The sequence below is a fragment of the Coffea arabica genome, chromosome 9e (genome assembly GCF_036785885.1).
Source record: "Coffea arabica cultivar ET-39 chromosome 9e, Coffea Arabica ET-39 HiFi, whole genome shotgun sequence".
Taxonomy (NCBI): domain Eukaryota; kingdom Viridiplantae; phylum Streptophyta; class Magnoliopsida; order Gentianales; family Rubiaceae; genus Coffea; species Coffea arabica.
Window position 1 is genome coordinate 10,664,831 of NC_092327.1, and position 22,693 is coordinate 10,687,523.

At 40.1% G+C, this 22,693-nt stretch overlaps 1 protein-coding gene across 1 annotated transcript in view; it reads left to right on the forward strand.

Annotated features, from left to right (window-relative positions):
- Positions 1-8,333, forward strand: part of LOC140014595 (uncharacterized) — a 33,376-nt gene extending 25,043 nt beyond the window's left edge. The window contains exon 2 of the mRNA XM_072065661.1: positions 8,013-8,333. Within this exon, the coding sequence (XP_071921762.1) occupies positions 8,013-8,333 (321 nt within the window). The remainder of the gene's footprint in view (positions 1-8,012) is intronic.
- Positions 8,334-22,693: the final 14,360 nt, after the last annotated feature.

Consider the following 22,693-nt stretch of genomic DNA (forward strand, 5'->3'; position numbering starts at 1 on the left):
AAACACTTGAATTTTATACAATTTCACACAAGCACCTTTATACAATTTCGCACACTTGCACTTACATTTCTTGCATCTTTCATACACTTTCACACTTGCACGCTTGAATCTCATTTGCATTAATCGACCTCTATGAGGTTTTCCTTTGTTGGCCGCCACAATTCATGTGGTTTGGGACCAAAAGCCTCACAAGAGACATCGTAGAATCTAGGATTGCATTTTTTTCCGTTTTACATTCATATAGTCATATCCAACGTGCGAACATACATTGGGTAGAAAAATAGGAAAGGTAAGGTTAAGTCGCGCAACTAGCCTTGGCTAGGTCAAAGGGGTGCCTTGGATTCTATCCTTGCCTTCCCCTTTGTCAAACGTGACTCCCGAACCTTTTTTCTTTGGCTTACGTGGACTAGGAGTCGTTTTAAAAAGGGTTTTACTACTTTGTCTTTAAAAAAAAAAAAAAAAAACACTTTTTGGGTGACTTGGTACACCCTAACTCTATACCAAGTGGCGACTCCATTTTTGATACAAAAAACCCTTTTTAAATTTCATTTGGCCAAATCGTCGCTTTCCAAAGTCCCATGGCCTTTTACTTTTCATTTTGCACACGTTCACACCACACTCCACACACACGTCACATCACCATCAAAAAGTGGGGCGCGACAAAAAGAAAAGAGGAAATTGATGAAAAATGGAAAATTGTGCTTTGTGGATTCTAGTTTATTTAGATTTAGTTTCTATTCAATAAATCAAAAAAAATCAAAAAATCAAAAAATCAAAAAATCACAATTCTATTTCTGCCGGCTCCATTTTCCACTTCTCAACCTAGCACCTTCCATTGTTATTGCCGACTCCACTCCACTCCACTCCACTCCCAATACCTCAATATATACATCCCACTACGCTATATCATTGCCAGTTCACTACAATCATTATCACTCACCATAACATTTTATTTTTTCAATTGTTCCTATGCCGGGAGCTGTGAAGTGATCAGCTTCTTTGGAAATAACGACGAGAGAGAGAGAGGTGAGGACTTAGCTTATCTTCCAGCCTCACTTCAAGACCAACCGAGAGAGGGAGAGAGAGAACCGAGAGTCAAACTTCCTCCAATCCAGCCGCAAGTTTGAGCCAGGGAGAGGGAGAGTTGCGGACTGCAATTCTGGACAGCCGAGAGTGGAGGATTTGCAGCTGCTAGTCGTGTGTTTTAGGCTTCAAGCTAAGGTAATTTCTGAACTTAGATGAGTTGTTTATGGGTTGATGAAGCTGACTATAAGCATGCATGTGGGATTGTGTGGTTAGATGATAGGTTAAATCATAGGAAAATCTGTTTGAGAAGGAAGTGAAGCTGCCGAGAGCTTGAGCTGGAAGTTTCGGTTTTTAATTTGCTAGCTGTGATGATCTGAGCTTAATTTTGGACTCAACCTGATAGATAGTTCCTTATTTGATGTTGCATGTGAACTACGTGGCCTGAATTTTGGTTGCATGGCTGGAAATTTTAATGGAAGTTGATGGATTGCTGAAACAATTTTTCCAGTTTAGCCGTTGAAGTTGTTTTGGAAATTGCATGGGTATTTTAGCATGAAATTTGCTGGAAAGTGGTTGATTTTCACTTGGTTAGGTGTTTGACTAATTAAAATTAGATGATTAAGCTTTGCAGGAAGTTTATTGGTCCGGCTAAGCAAAAAAAAAAAAAAAAATGAAATAGTGAACGGCTACATGCAAGTTCATCCAAGGATGGCGAACAGAATTTCTGGATTTGTGGATGTTTATAGTTGCTGTCCGAACTTGATCTGAACTAGAAATGATAGTAATTTCATTAAGTAGCCTTGCATGTTAGTTTTGGGTACTTAACACAATGATTTAACCGAGGTAAATTCGGATTCATGCCCAAGTACTTGCTGGAAAATGCATTTCAACTTGCCAAATCAGTTTTATATGTTCCAGATTTTTCAACTTGCTGAACGTATTTTATTTGTATTTGCACTGGATTTTGCTCAGTTTTTTTTTCTATTTGTTTGGATGATGGTTTGCTGCCTAGTTTAAAGCCTTGTGTTTGGATTTGATTGTGTTTGAAAGCTGGATTTTGTAAAGTGCCGAATTGCAGAAAGCTTGCTGCGTTTTTTTCTGTTTCATTCTTGTGCTGTTTAGTTTTCTTTCTACCTTTGATGATTAGCTCCATTTTCTTGTTTCAATGCTACAATGAAGTTACAAGTTTAGTTGGTGATTGGTAGTTAAAACTCTGATATATGGTGAACACATTTGTATGTTGAAATGCAAGAAAAGCTGCGGCTGAAGGTGCACAAAGCCAGATTTGCTTCTTTTATTATTGATGGATAATGAATTTCCTTCCTTTGTTGATGATCAAAACCAGATTTGCCATCTTAATCTTGCACCCAAAATTTCATGTTTTAAATTGGGTCAATAATTTCTGGGTTGATGAATTTGTTTGCATGATAAAAATGCGAAAGATTGCGGCTGGAAATTGCTGCTGCACTTTGTTTTTTTTAGCAGTCACCGAACTATATTTTGCTTGTTTGAGCATGTTAAATGGTTTATGTCTTGGGGTATACTAGTGGGTAACATGCGATATTTGCCTCATTATGTTTTGATTTGAGCTCATGGATGGTCTGTACAAAGAGTAAGCCACAAATTTGCAGCAGATTATAAGAAAGTTTTTTTTTTTTCATTTTTCTTCGCATGAGAGGCTGCCAGAATTTGTATTTGGAGTTGTTGGCCTGTTGAGTTACGCTTGTCTTTGATTTAATGTTGAAGCTTGGATCGATTGGCTGAATTTTTAATTGTGCTAGGAGTGCATTTGAGCAACTCGGTAATGCAGCAATTCACCAAAACTGGTTTAGTTGTCTATCTTGCTAGTTTTCAGTTTTTGCCGCATGAAATAGGAAGAACAAGTCAAAGTTGCTGGATTTTGTTTTAGCATTTGAATATTCTTGTTTTCTGGATTTTTGCGTTCCGAAGAGGGGGAAGAATGTTTGATCTCCTTACAAGTTTTTTTGTTTGTTGGATTGTGTTTGCATGGTAGAATGGAAAGAAGCCACGGCTGGAAATGAAATTTGTTGCAGAGAAAGTTTCTTCTACGTGATTGCATGGCTTTTGCATGAAAATGACTTTCAAAAATCGCACTCCAACCCCTTGGCTTCCATCTAATGCTTCCATGGCCCAATTAATTGGAAACTTAATTAATTTTGTCCTCCTAACATGCCATTTCCTCTTTAATACATCTTGATATGTTTTGGGTAGATACTTAAGGGATTGTAGAATGAATTTGAAGGGTCTAATAATTTCTTTTTCCTAGACTTGTAGTTAATTTGATTTTTTTTGGATTCTTTGGCATTTGGTTGTTTAGCTACTAGTAAATTGCTCCTCGTTTACCTTTTTGTGAATTTCCTAGTTTGATTTGGTAAGTTTCACCTTAGATTCTTAATTTTATTTTATGTTTCTTTTAGTTCCTTAGTGTTTATAATAGTAATAAATTGGCCCTTTAGACCTCTTTAATTTTTTTTTCCAATTGGGTTTTTGTTTGTCTTAATTGGTTAAGTACGAGTAGTTTACTTTCCTTGGAATGCTTCGAGTGATTCAATTTGACGGTTGTTTCCATTTTCTTTTAATTTTTCTCAATTAAAGTGGTACCTTGACCTTTTTATTGTTTTGAAGCCATTTTTCTTTCATTTGGTCACCATTCAAAGGGGGCGGTATATTTTCTTTTATCCCTTTTTGTATCTCTTCTATGTGATCCAACGTGTTACGTGGAAATTACATGACTATTTGCTTTCATTGCCTTTCTTTAGTTCTTTCATTTCATTTACTTTTGCTTTTATTTAAGTTCTTCTTTATGGGGTATGTGTACACCTCTTGGCTTGTAATAGATAGGGCTTGGAGGAGCATTCAATGAAGACCTATCGAAGACGTGTGCCTAGCTAGCAAATGTAATAGTTAGGGCTTTAATTGCCTATGTGTTATGTGTTACTTGCTTTAATTAGGTTCTTGCATCTAGTTGAGCATGCTAAGTGTTATGTGCTATGTGTTTATAAGTGTTTGGCATGTCTACTCGCTTTCCATGGTCATGAATGAATGTGATGGACGAATGTACGTTTCCACTAGTCCAACGCTAGTCGGAATTCATAGAATGGGCTAGTCCAACGCTAGACCCTTAGGGATTTCCCCTCGTTAGTACATGTTTGCATGTTCATTACATGTCATGCATTCTTTTAGTTTTATCATTTTGCATGCCCCTCGACCCCCTTTTCCCTCCATTTTAGGATTTTTGCATTTCATGCTAGTTATAGGGTTCATTTGCTTGAGAGTCCCCTTAAATATGGGATATAGACGAGTGTGGCTTTTTCTAAGCCTTAGCACGCTTGTATTCCCTCTATAAAAGGGTAAATTGAGTCACGATTTAGGTCTCCCCGTACCCAATATGCATGCGTTCCCTAGGCTCATGCATTCTAAATCCACTCTATCATTACACTTTCACTTTTCATTCCATTTGCACACATACACCTTTTATCCCTTCACTTGCACACGAACACTTTTGTTCCATTTTGCACACGTGCACCTTTATGTTTCTTCACTTGCACACGAACACTTTTATCATCACTTGCACACATGCACTTCATATTATCATTTCACATACCGTACCTTGCCCACTCACGTGCACATTTTCCTTTACATATTTATTGTTTTTTTATTACTTTTTCAAAACTCATGTCCTCACATTGCATACATGCATTCCATTCATTTGCATCCCACTCGCATTATTCGTGACTTCTTCAAAGGATCGTCATTGGGCTTCACAATTAATGTGATTGGCACCACTCAACCTTTGAAGAGAAATTTTCCCCAATACCCCTAGGTCTAGGGTTTGCATTCATGTAGTACATCCAAATGTAATAAATTCTTTGATTAAAACAAGAAAATCTTTGATTAAATCAAGCAACTAGCCTTGGCTAGGTCGAAGGGGTGCCTTGGATTTTATCCTTGCCTTCCCCTTCGTCAAATGTGACTCCCGAACCTTTTTCGTTGGTTTACGTGGACTAGGAGTCGTTTAAAAGGGGTTTCTTACTACTTTTTCCTATTTTTCTTTAAAAATTCATTTTTAGGTGACTTGGTACACCTTAACTCATTACCAAGTGGCGACTCCGATTTTTTATTTCAAAAAAACCCTTTTTAAACTATAATTTTGGGTCAAATCGTCGCATTCTCAAACCCCCATTTAGACCCATTTTTCTTTTAAATCACAATTCATTTTCCAAATCACAAATTGAATCAAAAAATACATTTTTAAACCATTTATTTATTTTATCAAAAAATGGGGCGCGACAGCCACTCAGTCCAAATCCTAGCACAACTAGGTCAAATATGCAGAATACCAAACCAGAATCGTAATTGCAGGTTTGCAAATCACACTATGCTGTAATCAGTACAACTCAGTCTATACAGGTCCAAATGCAGAAATTCCAAAGGCATGCGGTAGCTAAGACATCAAGCTACATTTCATCAGAAGACACCAACATCCAAATCCAAAACAATTCCAGTCAAAACAGACGATTACAAGCGCAGTTCGCACATTCTGATCAACCCAGAATAGCAACAGTAAAATCGACATATCTCATTCTACACTACTCCAATTGCCCTGAAATTTTACAGGCACCTCAAAAACATCAATATCTACAACTTTCATGTTTTAAGAAAATGCCAATTCGGCCTCTAACCATATGATCCCAAAACCGGACAGAAAAGGGGGTTATGAAACCCTAACTTTTCACATTTCAATCCAAACCCAAAATTGGTTGCAATTATCAATCATTCACACCTACTAGAGTCATAACCCCTCATTACCAACCATCATAAATAACCACAACACCATGATCACATTAAACCAGAAAATTCCTCAAAAAAATAAAAACTTCACCAATTCATCTCAAACCAAGAAATCAATCACAAATTTCAACACTTTAGCCACCACCAGGCACAAATTAAACATCATTAAGTCTAGGAGGAAGTGTAATCACCACTTACCTAGTAAAAAAGAGAGAGGGAGTTGTAGAACACCTTAGCTTCTCCAAAAAACTTCACGAAAACACTCACTAGCACCAAATGGAAGACTTTTATGGAGTAGAAACTAGTTGATGCAATTGGTTTGGAAGATTGAGCTAAATGGAAGCTTGAAAATTGGAGAAATCTTCTTCCTTCTTGAGCTTAAGAGAGTCGGCCACCAAGGAGTGAAAAATGGTGATTTTTAGTCAATTTTTGAGATATTTAACTTAAGGGTAAAAAGTCAAAAAGTCCAACCAATGAGAAAGTGCCACTTGGCACTCTGTTAAATGCATTTCTATCCTTTAAGTCTCTCTCACATCAATCAAATCACCTCCTCTTCTTATCTCTTAACACCCGATAAATTTCACTCAGTATCCGGAACTTAATCTTATTGGCCGAATTTTTCCGAACTTTTCACACTAGTGGGGCCCACGTCCATAATCTATCCGTAATTTTTCAAAAACTACCCAATGCTAGAAAAAACATCTAAAAACTATAATTACCCATAAAATGCACCAAGAAATTTTTCCTAAGCCAGAAAATGCAGAAAACATGCAATTAAAGGGAAAAACCCTAGGAAAATTATTAGGGAAAATACGGGTTCTCACAAAATCTGCCAACCAGTGCGTTAGAGTAAGGTGCTGCTATATGTATCATATCTTGACGGGATATCACCAACGATGGCTCACCCTTGTATGTACTGAGATGGCCAATGCCAGAGGACGAAGAAGAAGGAGGTTGAGAAAGAATGGAGGCGAACGTCTTCGTAGGCCGAAAAAGAGGCGGCGCCTCCCCATGCTGGAGAGCCGCCATGAAAACCTACTAAGCCCGAGTTGCCAAGGATAGCCCGAAAATGGAGAGCCTAGGGCTATGTATGACTTATGTCGAGTCAAATATTAAACTTATCGAGCAAGGCTTGACCAATCTGCAGATGAGCTTGAGTTTAAACTCGAACTCGATAAGCCAAGGAAAATGATGATCAACTCGACTTGAATAAGAAATACCCATGTTTGAGTTCGAATCGCCAAAGCTCAATAGCAAAAGCTCAAGTCTGAGCTCGAGTTTTTGGCAGAAATACTAGTACAAAGCTAGCCTTTTGTAACCTATTTCAATCAAATTTAGACGATAATAGTAGCATACAATGCCTTGCAGGTTGCAACCTAATTAATTTAACAATTCCTTAGTCCAACAATGAATTTAAAAGTAATAACTAAGTTGTTAACCGTCCAATAATACAAGCATGAAATCAAAAATGAATGATCAAATAATGATCCAACAATACTTCAATCCAAATTTCAAACACAATTAGTCAAGTACACAGAGGGTTCAAACATGAAAAGCGATTTCAGTAGTGTCTTGGCCTCCTGAGCATCATTTCTTGATTGTTCTCCTCTCTACTCTCCACAGTCTACTTCCTCTCTTTACAATACTGCCTTACACAAAACATGCAATCAAACTATGTAAAATCATGTTTAGTAAGACTGTCATACAACAATATTTTCGAATTCTTCTTGACCGTCTTTAAGTTTTTCAATAATGCATTGATCAGTTGGCAGGGAAAGGACTTAATCCAGCAACGTTTTATTTTCAATGAATACTAAAAGTCTTTAATTCTTTGCTAAATAGCAGCATCCATGCAATAATTGTTGAACATAGCATTCAAAATTCTAGAAAACAAGAAACAAGTAGGAACAACTCAACATCCAGCAGCCACTTGATCATTAAAAAAAAAAAGAAAATTATAACCAACATTCATTGTCTTAGATTGCCATCAGATTTAGCAACATACTACGAAAAACAAATCAAAAGCCGAAAGGAAAAAAATTAAGGCAGTAACAATACACCAAGCTCCCAAAACAGCCAGAAAGGGAACAAATATAAATCAACACACCTTATCCCAAAAAGCAGCATCCGTGCAATAAAAGTTGAACATAGCATTCGTAATTCTGGAAAACTAGAAACAAGCAGGAACAAGCTTATCATCTAGCAGCCAGTGTGATGAAGGAACCAAGGCCGGTCGTGATCCAACCAAGGCTGGTCATGATCAAAAGGATGGTGTCATAGAGGTTTCACATGGTCTAATGGCTAGGGCTTGCACGAAGAAACTCAAAGAGTCATTACAAGTGTTGGTGCACATGGTCCATGATCAAGTTGCTCAAGCAAGTGTGATTGAAGACGTCAAAGATGATGAAAAACACTCTACACTTTGCTTGAGATTCATGGAAATGAAGGAAGCTCCAAATGAGGACATCTCGTGTTTAAGGTTTTCCAAACCCTAGGTAGCCGAATGCACTTTAAGTTTTGGTTGACTAAGTAGTCGTTGGTTAGTAGTGTTTTGTTAGGTGTTAGTAGTTAAATTTGTTTATTGATTCTTGACTATCAAAAGCATTAAACTTAAGGCATATTTATAGCCTTTTACATGACTCAAGGCCCTAACGGATTAGGAAACCATGAACCAACTTCTGTGGGGAAACCCAAGTCGGCACTAAAAAAAGCTCAACAAGACCTAGCGGTCCAACTAACTAAAACTAACTATTTTGGAAACTAAAAAATGGCCTTATTAATTAATTAATTCTGGCCATACATTATCACACCAACTAATAATGAAAATTAACTACCAGCACCTAACAAAACACTACTAACCAATGACTACTCAATCAACCAAAAACTTGAAGTGCATTCGGCCAGTTAGGGTTTGGAAACCATTAAATCGAGATGTCCTCATTTGGAGCTTCCTTCATTGTCATGAATCTCAAGCAAAGTGTAGAGTGTTTGTTCATCATCTTTGAGACCTTCAATCACACTTGCTTCAGCAACTTGACCATGCACCGCGGGCACCAACACTTGTAATGACTCTTTGCGTTTCTTCGCATGAGCCCTAGTCATTGAACCACGTGAAACCTCTATGACACTATCCTTTGGATCATGACCAGCCTTGGTTCCTTCATCACTCCCCCTCTCTTGAAGGCGATTTGTCCCCAAATCAAGCTCATCGTCTGCAAGATTTGGACTAAAGTCAGAAACGTTAAAAGTAGCATCAACACTATACTCATTAGGGAGATCCAGCTTGTAGGCATTATCAGTGATGTGCTCAATGAATTGAAATGGACCATCTCCTCGTGGGATTAGCTTATTGCATCGTTGAACTGGAAAACGCTCATTGCGCATGTGAATCCAAACCCAATTACCAGGTTCAAAAACAATTTTATGACATCCTTTGTTAGCATTTTGAACAATCTGCACGGTCCTCCTTTCAGTGTTAAGTTGAGCTTTCTCATGCAATTGTCAAACCATCTCAGTTTTTTTCTTACCATCAAGACTAGTTCTCTCAGATACAAGTAAAACGGATAAATGCAATGGGGTAAAGGGGTTAAAACCATACACAATCTCAAACAGTGAATATTGTATAGTGCAATTGTCGAGCTTTCTCATGCAATTGTTGAACCATCTCAGCCTTTTTCTTACCATCAAAACTAGTTCTCTCAGACACAGGTAAAGGGGATAAATCCAATGGGTTAAGGGGTTTAAACCATATACAATCTCAAATGGTGAATATTGCATAGTGTTGTGTATACAAATTCTACATATGGCAAGTAATCTTCCCAAGTTTTAAGATTCTTTCCAATGATTGCTCGCAACAAAGTAGACAAGGTTCTATTAACTACTTTAGTTTGACCATCAGTTTGTGGATGACTAGAAGTAGAAAACAAAAGTTTAGTACCTAACCTACTCTACAATGTCTTCCAAAAGTAGCTAAGGAACTTAACATCCCTATCAGATACTATTGTACATGGCTTGCCATGCAAATGAACTATTTGATGAAAGAACAAATCAGCAACATGTTTGGCATCATCGATTTTATGACAAGGTATGAAATGTGCCATCTTACAAAAACCAATCAACTACAACATAAATAGAGTCATGTCCCTTCCTAGTTCTGGGCAATCCAAGAACAAAATCCGTAGACAAGTCTACCCAAGATGACTAGGAATAGGCAATGGAGTATAAAGTCCATAGTGATTTACCTTAGACTTGGCATGATGGCAAGTTACACATCTTTCAACTAGACGTTCAATATCACGCCTCATTTTTGGCCAGAAGAAATGTTCTTGTAAGATAGATAAAGTCATGGTCACTCCAAAATAACCCATTAGATCCCCTCCATGAGATTCACGAACTAATAAATCGTGTATGGAACAAGACGAAATACATAACTTACCTTTAAAGAAAAGAAACCCATCACTCACATAATAATGTTCATGGTTTTCATGCTTCCAAGAGGTATAATTTCATCAAAATCAGGGTCATTCGTATACAATTCTTTAACTAGTTCAAACCCTAACAATTTGGCATCAAGTGTAGTGATAAGAGTATACCTTCTTGAAAGAGCATCAGCAACCACGTTTGTCTTACCAGGTTTGTACTTGGTCACCATTGGAAAACTCTCAACAAATGCGATCCATCTTGCATGTCGCTTGCTCAATTTGTTTTGAGACTTAATGTATTTAAGCGACTCATGATCAGTGTGCAAAATAAACTGCTTTGGCCTAAGGAGTGTTGCCAAGTTTGCAATGCATGTACTAAGGCATAGAGTTCTTACTAAAGTAAACCAATAGTTGACCTTCTTGGATCAATACTGTTCCAATACTTATACCAGAAGCATCAAACTCAATTTCAAATGACTTGTCAAAATACGGTAAACTAAGTAATGGTGCATGTGTGATGTTGTGTTTAAGTAATTGGAATGCCTTATCTTGATCAGGGTCTCAATGGAACTTTTCTTTCTTCTTTCTAATGTATGCAAGTGGTGCTGCAATAGTGTTAAAGTCCTTGACAATGTGTCGTAGAAACTAGCCAAACCATGGAAAGTTTGCACCTCACTAACATTAGAGGGAATCAGCCAGTCTGTGACAGCCCCACCTTCCCCTAAGGCGTACCAAAGGGGTTAGCAGACTATCTGCCCAGCTCTCGCCAGGACTACTATGATGGTTATAAACAATCTAAAATGTTCCGAAAGGTAAAGCGCGCTCAAACGATTCAAAATTCGCGAAACGAAAAATGGAAAACGGAGCCGCATAGGAACAGTGCCCGAAACCCAATCAATCACCATCAAATCATATAAACCTTGGAATTTGACATTTACAAACCAAAATAACACATGAACATTGCCAACCACGTTTATACACATATGGTTTCAAATTTACAACCCAGAAGGAAAGATTAAGTCAAAATACACTTAAGGTTTTTCAACCATCGAGGAGCTAGACAAAAGAATATTAAACTAGCTCAACTCGACTTCAAAATCACAGTTCCCCAAAAGGTATTCATAGCCCTGTAAGGAAAACAAAGGCAATGGAGTGAGCTCTCGCCCAATGAGGTACCATCACTCAAGTAACAAAGTTCATATAAGCACAAAGGTACTCAATCCAAATACATTCAATAAGTGAGTCAACGAGCACCCCATTTCAATAAAGATATGTAAAAGGATACGGTCAGTTCTCAAGAGCCCTTTTCCTCGCTTGCCGTACTTGATCTTGCCCCGTTGACCCTCCGTCAAAGCTTAAGGAGGAACCAATACCGTAGACTCCATTTTCCCCAATTTCCTTCCACCTCACATACCCCTATCGGGCCCAAACTCCAACCAGTTCAAAATGGTAATACTCGAGTATACCGGAATCAAGAGTCTCATACCCAATGATTCCATAGAAACAGTCCCCATGGCTTGTCAATCTCCCCGACCAAGCCCTTGCTGGCTCGAGTCAATCGACCGCCGATGGGGTTGAGCTCAGAGTCAACAATAAGAGTCGTTGGATACACGTCCAAACGACACCAGTTCAAGTATATTCAAGAAACATTCAATCGATACAGTAAACAGTCACATAAGCCATAAAGTGCGAGAGAGATAAAGTACACCCTCGACTCAATCAGTCTCAACAGTACACACAAACATTCAAATCATAGATTTCAAGTATAATAAAACCATAAAGTAACAATCATGTGAGTAGTACACTCACCAATCAAGCAAAGGAAGATTTCACAAATTTTCGTCCAACGAGCGCCTTGGGTCACCGGCACGACCTAAATCATTCAAGGAAACACAATGAGACTCGAATACGAGTCATAAACCCAACCACATATCACTAATGTAAGGCCAATAACACTTGAAAGTAATATAAGGAATACTTGGGGCTAAGGGTTTAGACATTCAAAGTCACTAATTAACACTCTACGCAACCCAAATCCAAGAATTCATAGGGACCTAAAATTTGGACAGCATTTCCCCTTAAAATTTCAGATTTCCAACCTACAATCAATCACTTATATTACCCCAACACAACCACAATTACAATTGCAAGTCATGGGCCATTCAATACCCCTTATTAGGGTTACAATACCCTTCAAACAAACCCAATTCAAGAATCCCACAATAACCCTAGAAAAGCCCCAATTCCAAACCCTAAATCTGAAATTTTCCGTACAAAGCGGAAATTTTCCGCAAATAACTACAATTAACACAACAAAGTACCATTTTAGACCATACCAAGCCATCATCCATGGCCAACCAACTCTAAACATATAAAAACAGAAAAATCATGAATAAAAATAAAAATCCATCAATCTCTACCAAAAGTCATGAAATCTTCCACAAAATCACTTCTTTAACTATCACAAGTCACTAATTTACCATTATCAAGACCAAAGAAAGAATTCCTTAGCCACTCACCTTGCAACCTCAAGAAAAGAAGCAACTTAGCACCTCTTCCTTCCAAACCACTCCACCAACTACTTCAATAGTACCTAGCTAAGGGTTTTTATGGAGAAATTTGAAGTTTAAACGGTTAAATCTCTAGATGGAAGCAAGAAATGAAGAAACAAGTTGAAAGCTTTCCTTTCTTTTTCTCCTTGTGAAGCTCGGCCAAGGTGATGAAGAATGAAGATGATTTTGGGTCAATTTTTGTTAATTAGTAAAGTTAGTGTAAGATGGTGAAAGTCCAACATTTAATCACAAAGTGACACTTGTCACCTTTTTAGTTCAAAGCTATCCTTTTGTCTCTCCAATGTTAATCCATCTAGGTAACCTCTAATTACCTCTTAACACCTAGTAAATTAATCCCTGTATACAAAACTTAACCCAATTGGCTGAATTTATCACACTTATCGCACTAGCGGGTCCCACGCCCGGTATATACTCCTAATTTCTCATGAACTAACTTGTACTAGAAAAATGATTTAAAAACTATATTCACTCTTAAAAATTATCTAGAAAATTTTTCTAATAAAGAAAATATAGAAAAGGCATGCAATTAAATTAAATAAAGCCTAGAAAATAAGAAAATTTTCGGGTTCTCACATAGTCAATAATACCTTTCACCTTGTCTTGATTAACTTGAATTCCCTGCTCATTCACAACATATCCTAGGAAAAGTTGGCTAGTACAACATGTGCACTTCTTAAAGTTGGCATCGAGCCGTTCCTTTCGAAGCACTTCAAGGACAGCTCGCAAATGCTCAACGTATTCATCTAAACTCTTACTATATATCAAAATATCATCAAAGTAGACAACCACAAATTTACCAAGAAATGGATGCAAGACATGATTCATTAAACGCATGACTATACTAAGTGCATTAGTTAAACCGAAAGGCATAACCAACCATTTATACAACCCATGTTTAGTTTTGAATGCAGTCTTCCAATCATCTCCCTCTTTCATTCTTATTTGATGGTATCCACTTTGCCATTTTTTAATGAATATCATAGCACCTTGAGCCTAGGTATAGGATAGTGATACTTTACCGTTATGGCATTAATAGCCTTACAATCAGTGCATATTCTCTAGCTTCCATCCTTCTAGGCACAAGCAAGACAAGTACAATGCGCGAGCTTAAACTCTCTTTCACCCATCCCTTATCCAAAAACTCTTCAACTTGATGTTGCAACTCCTTAGTCTCCTTGGGATTGGTCTTATAGGGTGGCTTGTTTGGTAATGAAGCACCAGGAATGAGGTCAATTTGGTGCTCAATTCCCCGCAAATGGGGTGAGCCACTTGGTATCTCCTCAGGGAATATGTCTTGGTACTCCTGCAATAGGTTAGCAACACTACTAGGAAAAGAAACATAAAGTTCGTTAGTAGTTACTAAAACCTGTTTATACCAAAATAACAAAAGAGGTTGATTAGTTAACATAGCTCTTTTCACATCTTTGGCCTTCGCTACCATCCTTTGTTTTCTCTCCTTTATCACTAAAATGGCTAAATCTACGTTGCTTTTTTCCTCTTTAATTTTCTTGGCCTTTTTCCTCTTTTCACTCTCAAGATCATACTCTTTTTGTAAGCTTAATCTTCATACACTTGTTGTGGTGTAAGTGGTACAAGTGTTATTTTTCTATTACAACGGACAAAAGAGTATTTGTTAGTCAAACCATCAAAATAAACTCTTCTGTCAAATTGCCATGGATGCCCTAGGATGATATGATAGTTTGTATAGGCACAACATCACACATAATTTTATCTTCATAACGACCAATGTGGAAGGAAACAAGTACTTGTTTAAGATGTGTACCTCTCCGCTGTTGTTGAGCCATTGCAATTTTTAAAATTGAGGGTGATTACTTGTAGACAAGCTCAATTTCTCCACCATTAATGTGCTTGCTACATTAGTACAGCTTCCACAATCAATCACCAAGCTACAGACCTTATCTTCGATGTGGCAACTAGTATAGAAGATGTTCTCACGTTGTAGCTCGTCTCTACTAGCTTGAGTAGCTAGTGCTCGTCTCACCACTAGTCCTACCATATCTTGTATAGGGTGCTTTTCTATTTCCTCATCCTCATCATCATTCTCTTCATTACGAGACGGCATCTCATCATATTCGGCCTCATCATCAGTCACGACATCTTCATTTGGAACATGATCATGTTTCGTTGATTCAAGCATTGAGAAGCTATGTGCCTAAACTCTTGACATCTAAAGCATCTGCTATCCCAATTTCATAGTTTGGAAGCTTCTAGTACAGCATTTCATTCGCCCTTTTGAACTGGTTTAGCGAAGGCTCCTTGTGAGAACCCAGAAAAAAAAAATTTATTTATTTATTTATTTATTATTTTATTCCTGTGCACCCGTTTTCTTTTAATTTCTTTATTATATTAATTTTATCAACATTTTATCAGTAAATATAGTTCTTAAATCATTTTTCTAGTATAGGGTAGTTGGTGAGAAATTTGGTACGTAATTTGGGCGTGGGACCCGCTAGTGCATTAAGTGAGAGAAATTCGGCCCATTAGGTTAAAGTTTTGCGTAAAGGGATGTTGTTACTAGGTATTAGGAGATAATTGGAGGTTGCCTAGATGGATTAGCCATGAGGGACAAGAGGATAACTCTAAACAAAACAAAGTGACAAGTGTCAAAGTGTTATTGGACCAAGCTACCTAACTTTGCCTAACTTTCTTGTCATTACATAAAAGTCAAAAATTGGACCAAATCATCTTCATTCTTCATTCCTTCTTGGCCGAAATTCCTCTAGCAAGAAAAGGGAAAATTCCTTAACCTTCTCTCTCCAAATCCTTGCTCAATCTTGAAAATCAACCGATTGTTTCTTGAATTAGTCCGTAGAATCATCTTGCTAGGAGTGTTTGAAGACCTTGGTGGTGTTATTTTGGAAGGAAACCCTCTAAGCTTCAACCTTTCTTGAAGATCTAAGGTATCTTGCTTGAAACTCATCTTTTGTTTCTAATTTTGGCCAAGTGGTGCCTTATAGTAGCTCTATACGTGATTTTTCGGAAGATTTGGTGGATTGGAGTGAAGTTTCCTAATTTTCTGATTTTTCTGGATTTTTTTTCTGTTTTCCTATGATTGAGATGATTGAGCTGGAATTGATGGTTCTAGATGGCATTTTATAGCTCTCTTGTGCGTTAATTGTGGTTAATTGCGGACAATTTCCGTTTGTGCGGAAAATTTCAGATTTAGGGTTTCAAATTGGGGGTTTTCTATTGTTGATTGTTGACCTTCTAATTGGCTATAATTGAAGGGTATTGTGACCCTAATGAAGTATATTGAATGGCTTATGACTTGTTTGGGTGCTTGTGGTTGTGTTGGATAGTTTTATTGGTTGTCTGGCAGGTTGGAAAAGCTGAAATTTTAGGGGAAATGCTGTCCGAGTGGCTAGGGTATTAGATTCTTATGTGTTGGGTTGAGATTTGATAGAAGTGAATAATCTTAGGGTTTATTTCTACTTTTAACCCTAAATGTTATGTATTTTTCATTTCCAAGCTATATTTGGGTCTTGCCTTAATAGTTCCTAGAAAAAGGTATTCGACTTGTGTTTGCGTTTTCATTGTACTTTCTTGATTGTTATAGGGCGTGCCGGTGATCCGAGGCTCACGTCGGGCGAAAACTTGTGAAATTTCTTTGTTGAACTTGGTGAGTGTACTACTCACATGTTTGTTATTCCGTGGCTTTCTTGTACTTGAATTCTGTGGTTTGGACTAGTTGTGATGATTGTTTGAGCTAGGTGAGGCGAGGGTGTACTTTACCACTCTCGTACTCTCTAGCCTCTTTGACTGGTTATTATACTAAGCTTACTTGACTGTTTATGATATTACTTGAATATTATTGACTGTACTGGATTTGGTATCGCTTGGATACCAACTTTAGTGTTCACTCTGAGCTCTACCTCATTGGAAGTCAATGGACTCGAGCCAGTAAGGACTTGGTCGGGGACATTTGACAAGCCATGGGGACTGTATTTGGGAATCTTTGGGTATGAGACCCTTGATTCCGGTATACTCGAGTAATACCAATTCTGTACTGTTTGGTGTTCGGGCCCGGTAAGGGGAAAGTGAGGTGGACGGATAATTGGAGTAAAGAGGAGTCTACGGTCATGATTACCTGGTATACATTGACGGAGAGTCAATGAGATGAGATCAAGCATGGCAAAAGAGGAAAAGGGCTCTTGAGAGCCATCCGTATCCTTTTATTCCCTACACTTGGGTGTTGTTGATTTTACTTTCTTGACGTGCGATTTGGACTGAATATTCTTGTGTTTATGTGATCCTGGTATATTTTGGTGATGGTACCTCATTGGGCGAAAGCTCACTCCGTGAATTTTGTTTTCCTTACAGGGATTTACCTTTTGGATTTGTGAGTTGAAGATGAGTTGAGTGGAGCTGGTTGAGAGATTTTGTATAGCTCCTCAATAGTTGGCAACTTGATTGTACTTGAGTTTACATGTTTCCTTTTGGCTTGTAATCATACAAATGTGGTTGGTAACAGTGTGTGTATTCATGTTCCATGTAGTATACTTGGCTTGTATATATATTCCTTTCAGGGATTGTAAGCAGTTATTTGCATTTGATTGGGTCCTGGCTGATTGTGACGTGGTAGTCACTATTCACGTTATGTTTTGACATTTGTTTTTCCATTTCTTGATTGTTGGCTTGGTTAAGCGTGCTAGTAGATTCCCGAACGCCTTGAGTTACTGTTTTACCATTTTAGTAGTCCTGGCGAGAGCTGGGCAGGCAGTCCGCTAACCCTTTTGGTACGCCTTAGGGGAAGGTGGGGCTGTCACAGGTGGTATCAGAGCCTAGGTTAGAATTACCCTGGGCGAACCTAAAACCTGGTCCTTCGAACTTTTGGGATTGCTTTTAGACGCCATTAAGTGTGAATATATTGTCTAAGCTATAAACCTTTGTTATCTTTGTAGGTTATGGCTGGCACTAGTGGAGCGGGCGGAGACGAGCCACCTCAGAGGCGCTCACGGGTTATCGACTTCCAGGAGAGACCAGGAGGTCCGATCCGGCTGTGGTATACCGCTAGCCGGACCCGCCGCTGTAGGCGTTGCCAGTTTTATTCTTACGCGGACCACGTGGTTGTGGCAGTGCTTGCTGAGCGACGGAGGCTTAGGTGTGCCGCCGCCAGGGAGCGCACTGAGACCCTTAGGCTTAGGGGCATCACGCGGATGCAGGCCGATAGGATTGGCGAGCTCCAGGGGGACGTGGCCATGGAGCAGGAGAGGACGAACGCTCTGAGAGAGCAGTTGCAGGTGGTTAACGACCGCCTCACTAGGGTAGTCCGGGAGGTGAGAGACCGGTCCGGCGCTATTATCGATGAGTGTGGGGCACTCATCCAGGGAGTGATTGGCGCCAATGCGCCAGGGGGAGTTCCAGGTGGCGGAGCTCCAGGTCAGGGAGGCGCCCCTAGCTCTAGCTCTGGGGGGGAGTCGGTTGGCTCCGTCGAGGACTAGATTAGGGTTTTGAGCCTTGTTTTGATCCCGTGTGAGGGATACCTAGGAGAAGCTTTTGGTTAGCTGTTTTATACCTTTTGTACCTTTTAGGGCCTAGGTTGTACAGTGTATTTTGACAGACCCTCTTTTGGCTTCACGGGAGTACTTTTGTATATATTTGCTTGACTGCTCATGTATGACTGTTTGTCACAGTTATGTGTTCTGTGTATACATATCTTATGTGGTGTTTATTTTGGTTCTTCGACCATGCTTATGTGACTATATTGATATGCACTTTTAATATTATTTTGTACCTCGACTTTAGAGTGACATTAGAGCAATGGAAGGCACTCGTAGTGGACGAGGCCGCGGGCGCGGGGTTAGGCAACCCACAACTGACGAGGGTACTAGGGATACCATGACTGAACCAAATCCTGAACCTAGGGTTGACCCTAATGCCCAAATAGCTGCTGCTATGCAGCAAATGACCGACTTGTTAGCCCACGTAGTGCAACAGCAGGGCCAACCTCCTATCCAGCAACCTGGGAACCCTGGCCATGTAGTAGAGAGTGAAGATCGGGCCCTAGAGAGATTTCAGAAGTTCTCTCCGCCAAAATTTCTGGGCGGGCCAGATCCGGACGTGGCCGAAAAATGGTTAGAGAAAATGATAGATATTTTCGCCGCCCTACACTATTCAGAGGAGAGGCAGGTTACTTTCGCTGTCTTCCAATTGGAAGGGGCCGCGCGTTCTTGGTGGAACGTGATACGAATGAAGTGGGACCGGGAACAAACCCCAAGAACATGGGTAAACTTTGTGAGGGACTTCAATGCGAAATACTTTCCCCCTCTAGTCCAGGAAAAGAAGGAGGACGAGTTCATTAGACTCCGCCAGGGGACTCAATCGGTGGCTGAGTATGAGAGCCAGTTTACTCGTTTATCTAAGTTTGCCCCTGAACTGATTCTAACGGAGCAAAGGAGAGTTCGGCGTTTTATTCAATGGCTCAATGTGGAAATTCAAAAGGATCTGGCGGTAGCCCAGATCAATATCTTTAGTGACGCTGTGGAGAAAGCTTTGCGAGTGGAAAATGCCAGGCTTCAAGTAAGAAACTTTCAGGTGAAAAAACGGGGGTTCTCTGCCAGTAGTTCGACCCAAGGGGATAAAGGGACCCCTCCCAAGTTTGGAAGAGGAGCCGGGGGAGGAAGGCAACCGGGAATGACACGAGGGACTCCGCCGAGGGGTGGTCACAATGGACGGGGCCCGCAGAGAAGCGTCTCACAAGGAAGTTCGGCCTCAGTTGCACGTGGACCCTGTGGATTTTGTGGGAAACCAAACGACACTGAGGACAACTGTTGGAGGAAAGAAAGGAAATGCTTGCGCTGCGGGAGTGCGGAGCATCAAATAGCTAACTGTCCGGTGTTACCTCGGGAGGCTAGAGTAACCACCCAGTCGTCGAAGGCTAACTCGGGACAGTCCAACGTAGAAGGGACAAAGCCAAAGGTGCCAGCTCGGGTTTACTCCCTTGAGCAACAACAAGTCCCTGATTCCTCTGGGGTTGTAGAAGGTACGATCCCTGTTTTTCATCGTCTAGCTAGGATTTTGATCGACCCTGGTGCTACCCATTCCTTTGTTAACCCCAATTTTATGTGCGGCATTGATATAACCCCTGTTAGCTTGCCTTATGACTTAGAAGTTAGTACTCCTACGGGGGACCAACGTTTGATTACTGGTTTGATGTATACAAATTGCGAAATTTGGGTAGGAGAGAGGAAGCTTTTGGGGAATCTTATAAGTTTAGCTATTAAGGGGTACGACGTTATATTGGGTATGGACTGGCTAGCTAAGTACGATGCACAACTTGATTGTAAGAGAAAAATAGTGGAATTTCGTATACCGGGGGAGGCAACCGTAAGGCTCGATATAAGGGGTAGTTTAGCCTCATCTGCTTTGATTTCGGGTATTCAGGCTAGGAAATTTATGTATAAAGGGGCCCAAGGGTTCCTAGCTTTTCTTATAAACACTCCTACTGATAAGTTGAGGGTTGAAGATGTGCCTGTAGTAAGTGAGTATCCGAATGTGTTTCCTGATGAATTAGTAACTTTACCTCCGGAGAGAGAGATAGAGTTTAAGATTGACTTGTTACCGGGGACATCACCTATCTCTAAGACCCCCTATCGAATGGCACCTGCTGAGCTCAAGGAGTTGAAATTACAGTTGCAAGACCTGTTGGAGCGTGGGTTTATTCAGGAGAGTGGATCTCCGTGGGGGGCTCCAGTACTATTTGTTAAGAAGAAGGATGGAACTTTAAGATTGTGTATCGATTATCGGGGATTAAACAATATGACCATTAAGAACAAATACCCACTTCCCCATATCGATGAACTGTTTGACCAGTTGCAAGGCGCGGTGGTCTTTTCAAAGTTAGATCTCCGACAGGGTTACTATCAGTTGCTTATTAAGAAAGAAGATGTACCCAAGACTGCTTTCAATTCTAGATATGGGCATTTTGAGTTTGCAGTCATGCCCTTTGGGTTGACCAATGCCCCTGCCGCCTTTATGGATTTGATGCATCGGGTTTTCAAACCCTACCTGGACCGATTTGTTGTCGTGTTTATTGACGACATCTTGGTCTATTCTAAAACCCATGAGGAACATGAGCAGCATTTGAAGCTAGTGTTACAAACCCTGAGAGATCATCGGCTATACGCCAAATTTAGTAAGTGTGAATTTTGGTTGGAGAAAATTTCTTTCTTGGGACATGTGATTTCAAAAGAAGGTATTACAGTGGATCCCGCGAAAGTAGAGGCAGTGGCTGAACGGAAGAGGCCCGAAAACCCCACTGAGATTCGCAGTTTCTTAGGGTTGGCTGGGTACTATAGACGCTTTATTAAAGACTTTTCCAAACTGGCTGGCCCTTTAACCGACCTAACGAAGAAAAATAGCCGTTTTGTGTGGGATACTAGGTGTGAAACCAGTTTTCAGGAGTTGAAACGAAGGTTAACCGTGGCTCCTATTTTGGCCTTGACTAATGGGAAGGACAGTTTTACTGTTTATACCGATGCTTCGAGGGAAGGCTTAGGGTGTGTGTTAATGCAAAACAAGAACGTGATTGCTTTTGCCTCTAGGAAACTGAAAACCCATGAACAAAACTACCCTACCCATGACTTGGAGTTAGCTGCTGTGGTCTTTGCTCTGAAAAAGTGGAGACACTATCTCTACGGGGTTACCTTTGAGGTTTATTCAGACCATAAGAGTCTTAAATACCTTTTCTCCCAAAAAGAGTTGAATATGAGGCAACGCCGGTGGATGGAACTCTTAGAAGATTATGACTGCACGATCAACTACCATCCCGGTAAGGCTAACGTAGTAGCGGACGCCTTAAGTCGGAAGGCTCAAGTAGCAGGGTTAATGGTCAAGGAGTGGGAAATGTTAGGAGCAGCTAGCGAGTGGAACCCTAGACTGGGATGCAAACAAATAACTTTTGGGAATATTCGGGTGACATCTGCTATTCTCGATCGAATTAAAGAAGCCCAAGAGAAGGATCCGATGGTACAAAAGTGGAAGGAAAAGGTGGAAAAGGAAGCACTACCTGACTTCAATTTGGGTCCTGAAGGGATTTTAAGGTATAGGAACCGAGTAGTGGTAGCCAATGATGAAAACCTGAAAAGAGAAATTTTAGAGGAAGCCCATCGATCGAAATACACGATCCATCCTGGTAGTAATAAGATGTACCAAGACTTGCGACGGTTGTACTGGTGGGATAAGATGAAGAGGGAGATTGCTCAATATATCCAAACCTGTCTGATTTGCCAGCAAGTCAAGGCTGAACACCAAAAACCCTCTGGACTGTTACAACCTCTTGAGATACCTGAATGGAAGTGGGAAAATATCACGATGGACTTTGTTTCTGGACTGCCAAGAACTCAGAAAGGACATGATGCCGTTTGGGTGATCGTTGATCGGTTAACCAAATCGGCCCATTTCTTACCTGTGAATGTGAAGGATTCCATGGACAAGTTGGCTCGGTTGTACCTGAATGAAATTGTGAGGTTGCATGGGGTTCCAGTGAGTATAGTTTCAGACCGAGATCCTCGTTTTGTATCGCGGTTTTGGCAAAAGTTTCAGGAGAACTTGGGGACCAAAATCAACCTTAGTACCACTTATCACCCCTGTGACGACCCCACCTCCCCCTAAGGCGTACCAGAGGGTTCGGCAGGCCGCCTGCCCAGCTCTCGCCGGGACTCAGTCGTTCGCTACAGTCCTCAATTAAAAATTGAAATAAATCACAAGAATAAATAGGGCATTGATTCAAACTTAAAGCGGAACTTATATACATTGCCAACCCAAAAGAGAATATGAACATCAAATATACAAGGGTTCTCAATCCTTCATACGTCCAGCCCGTGCCAAGCACTAGGTGAG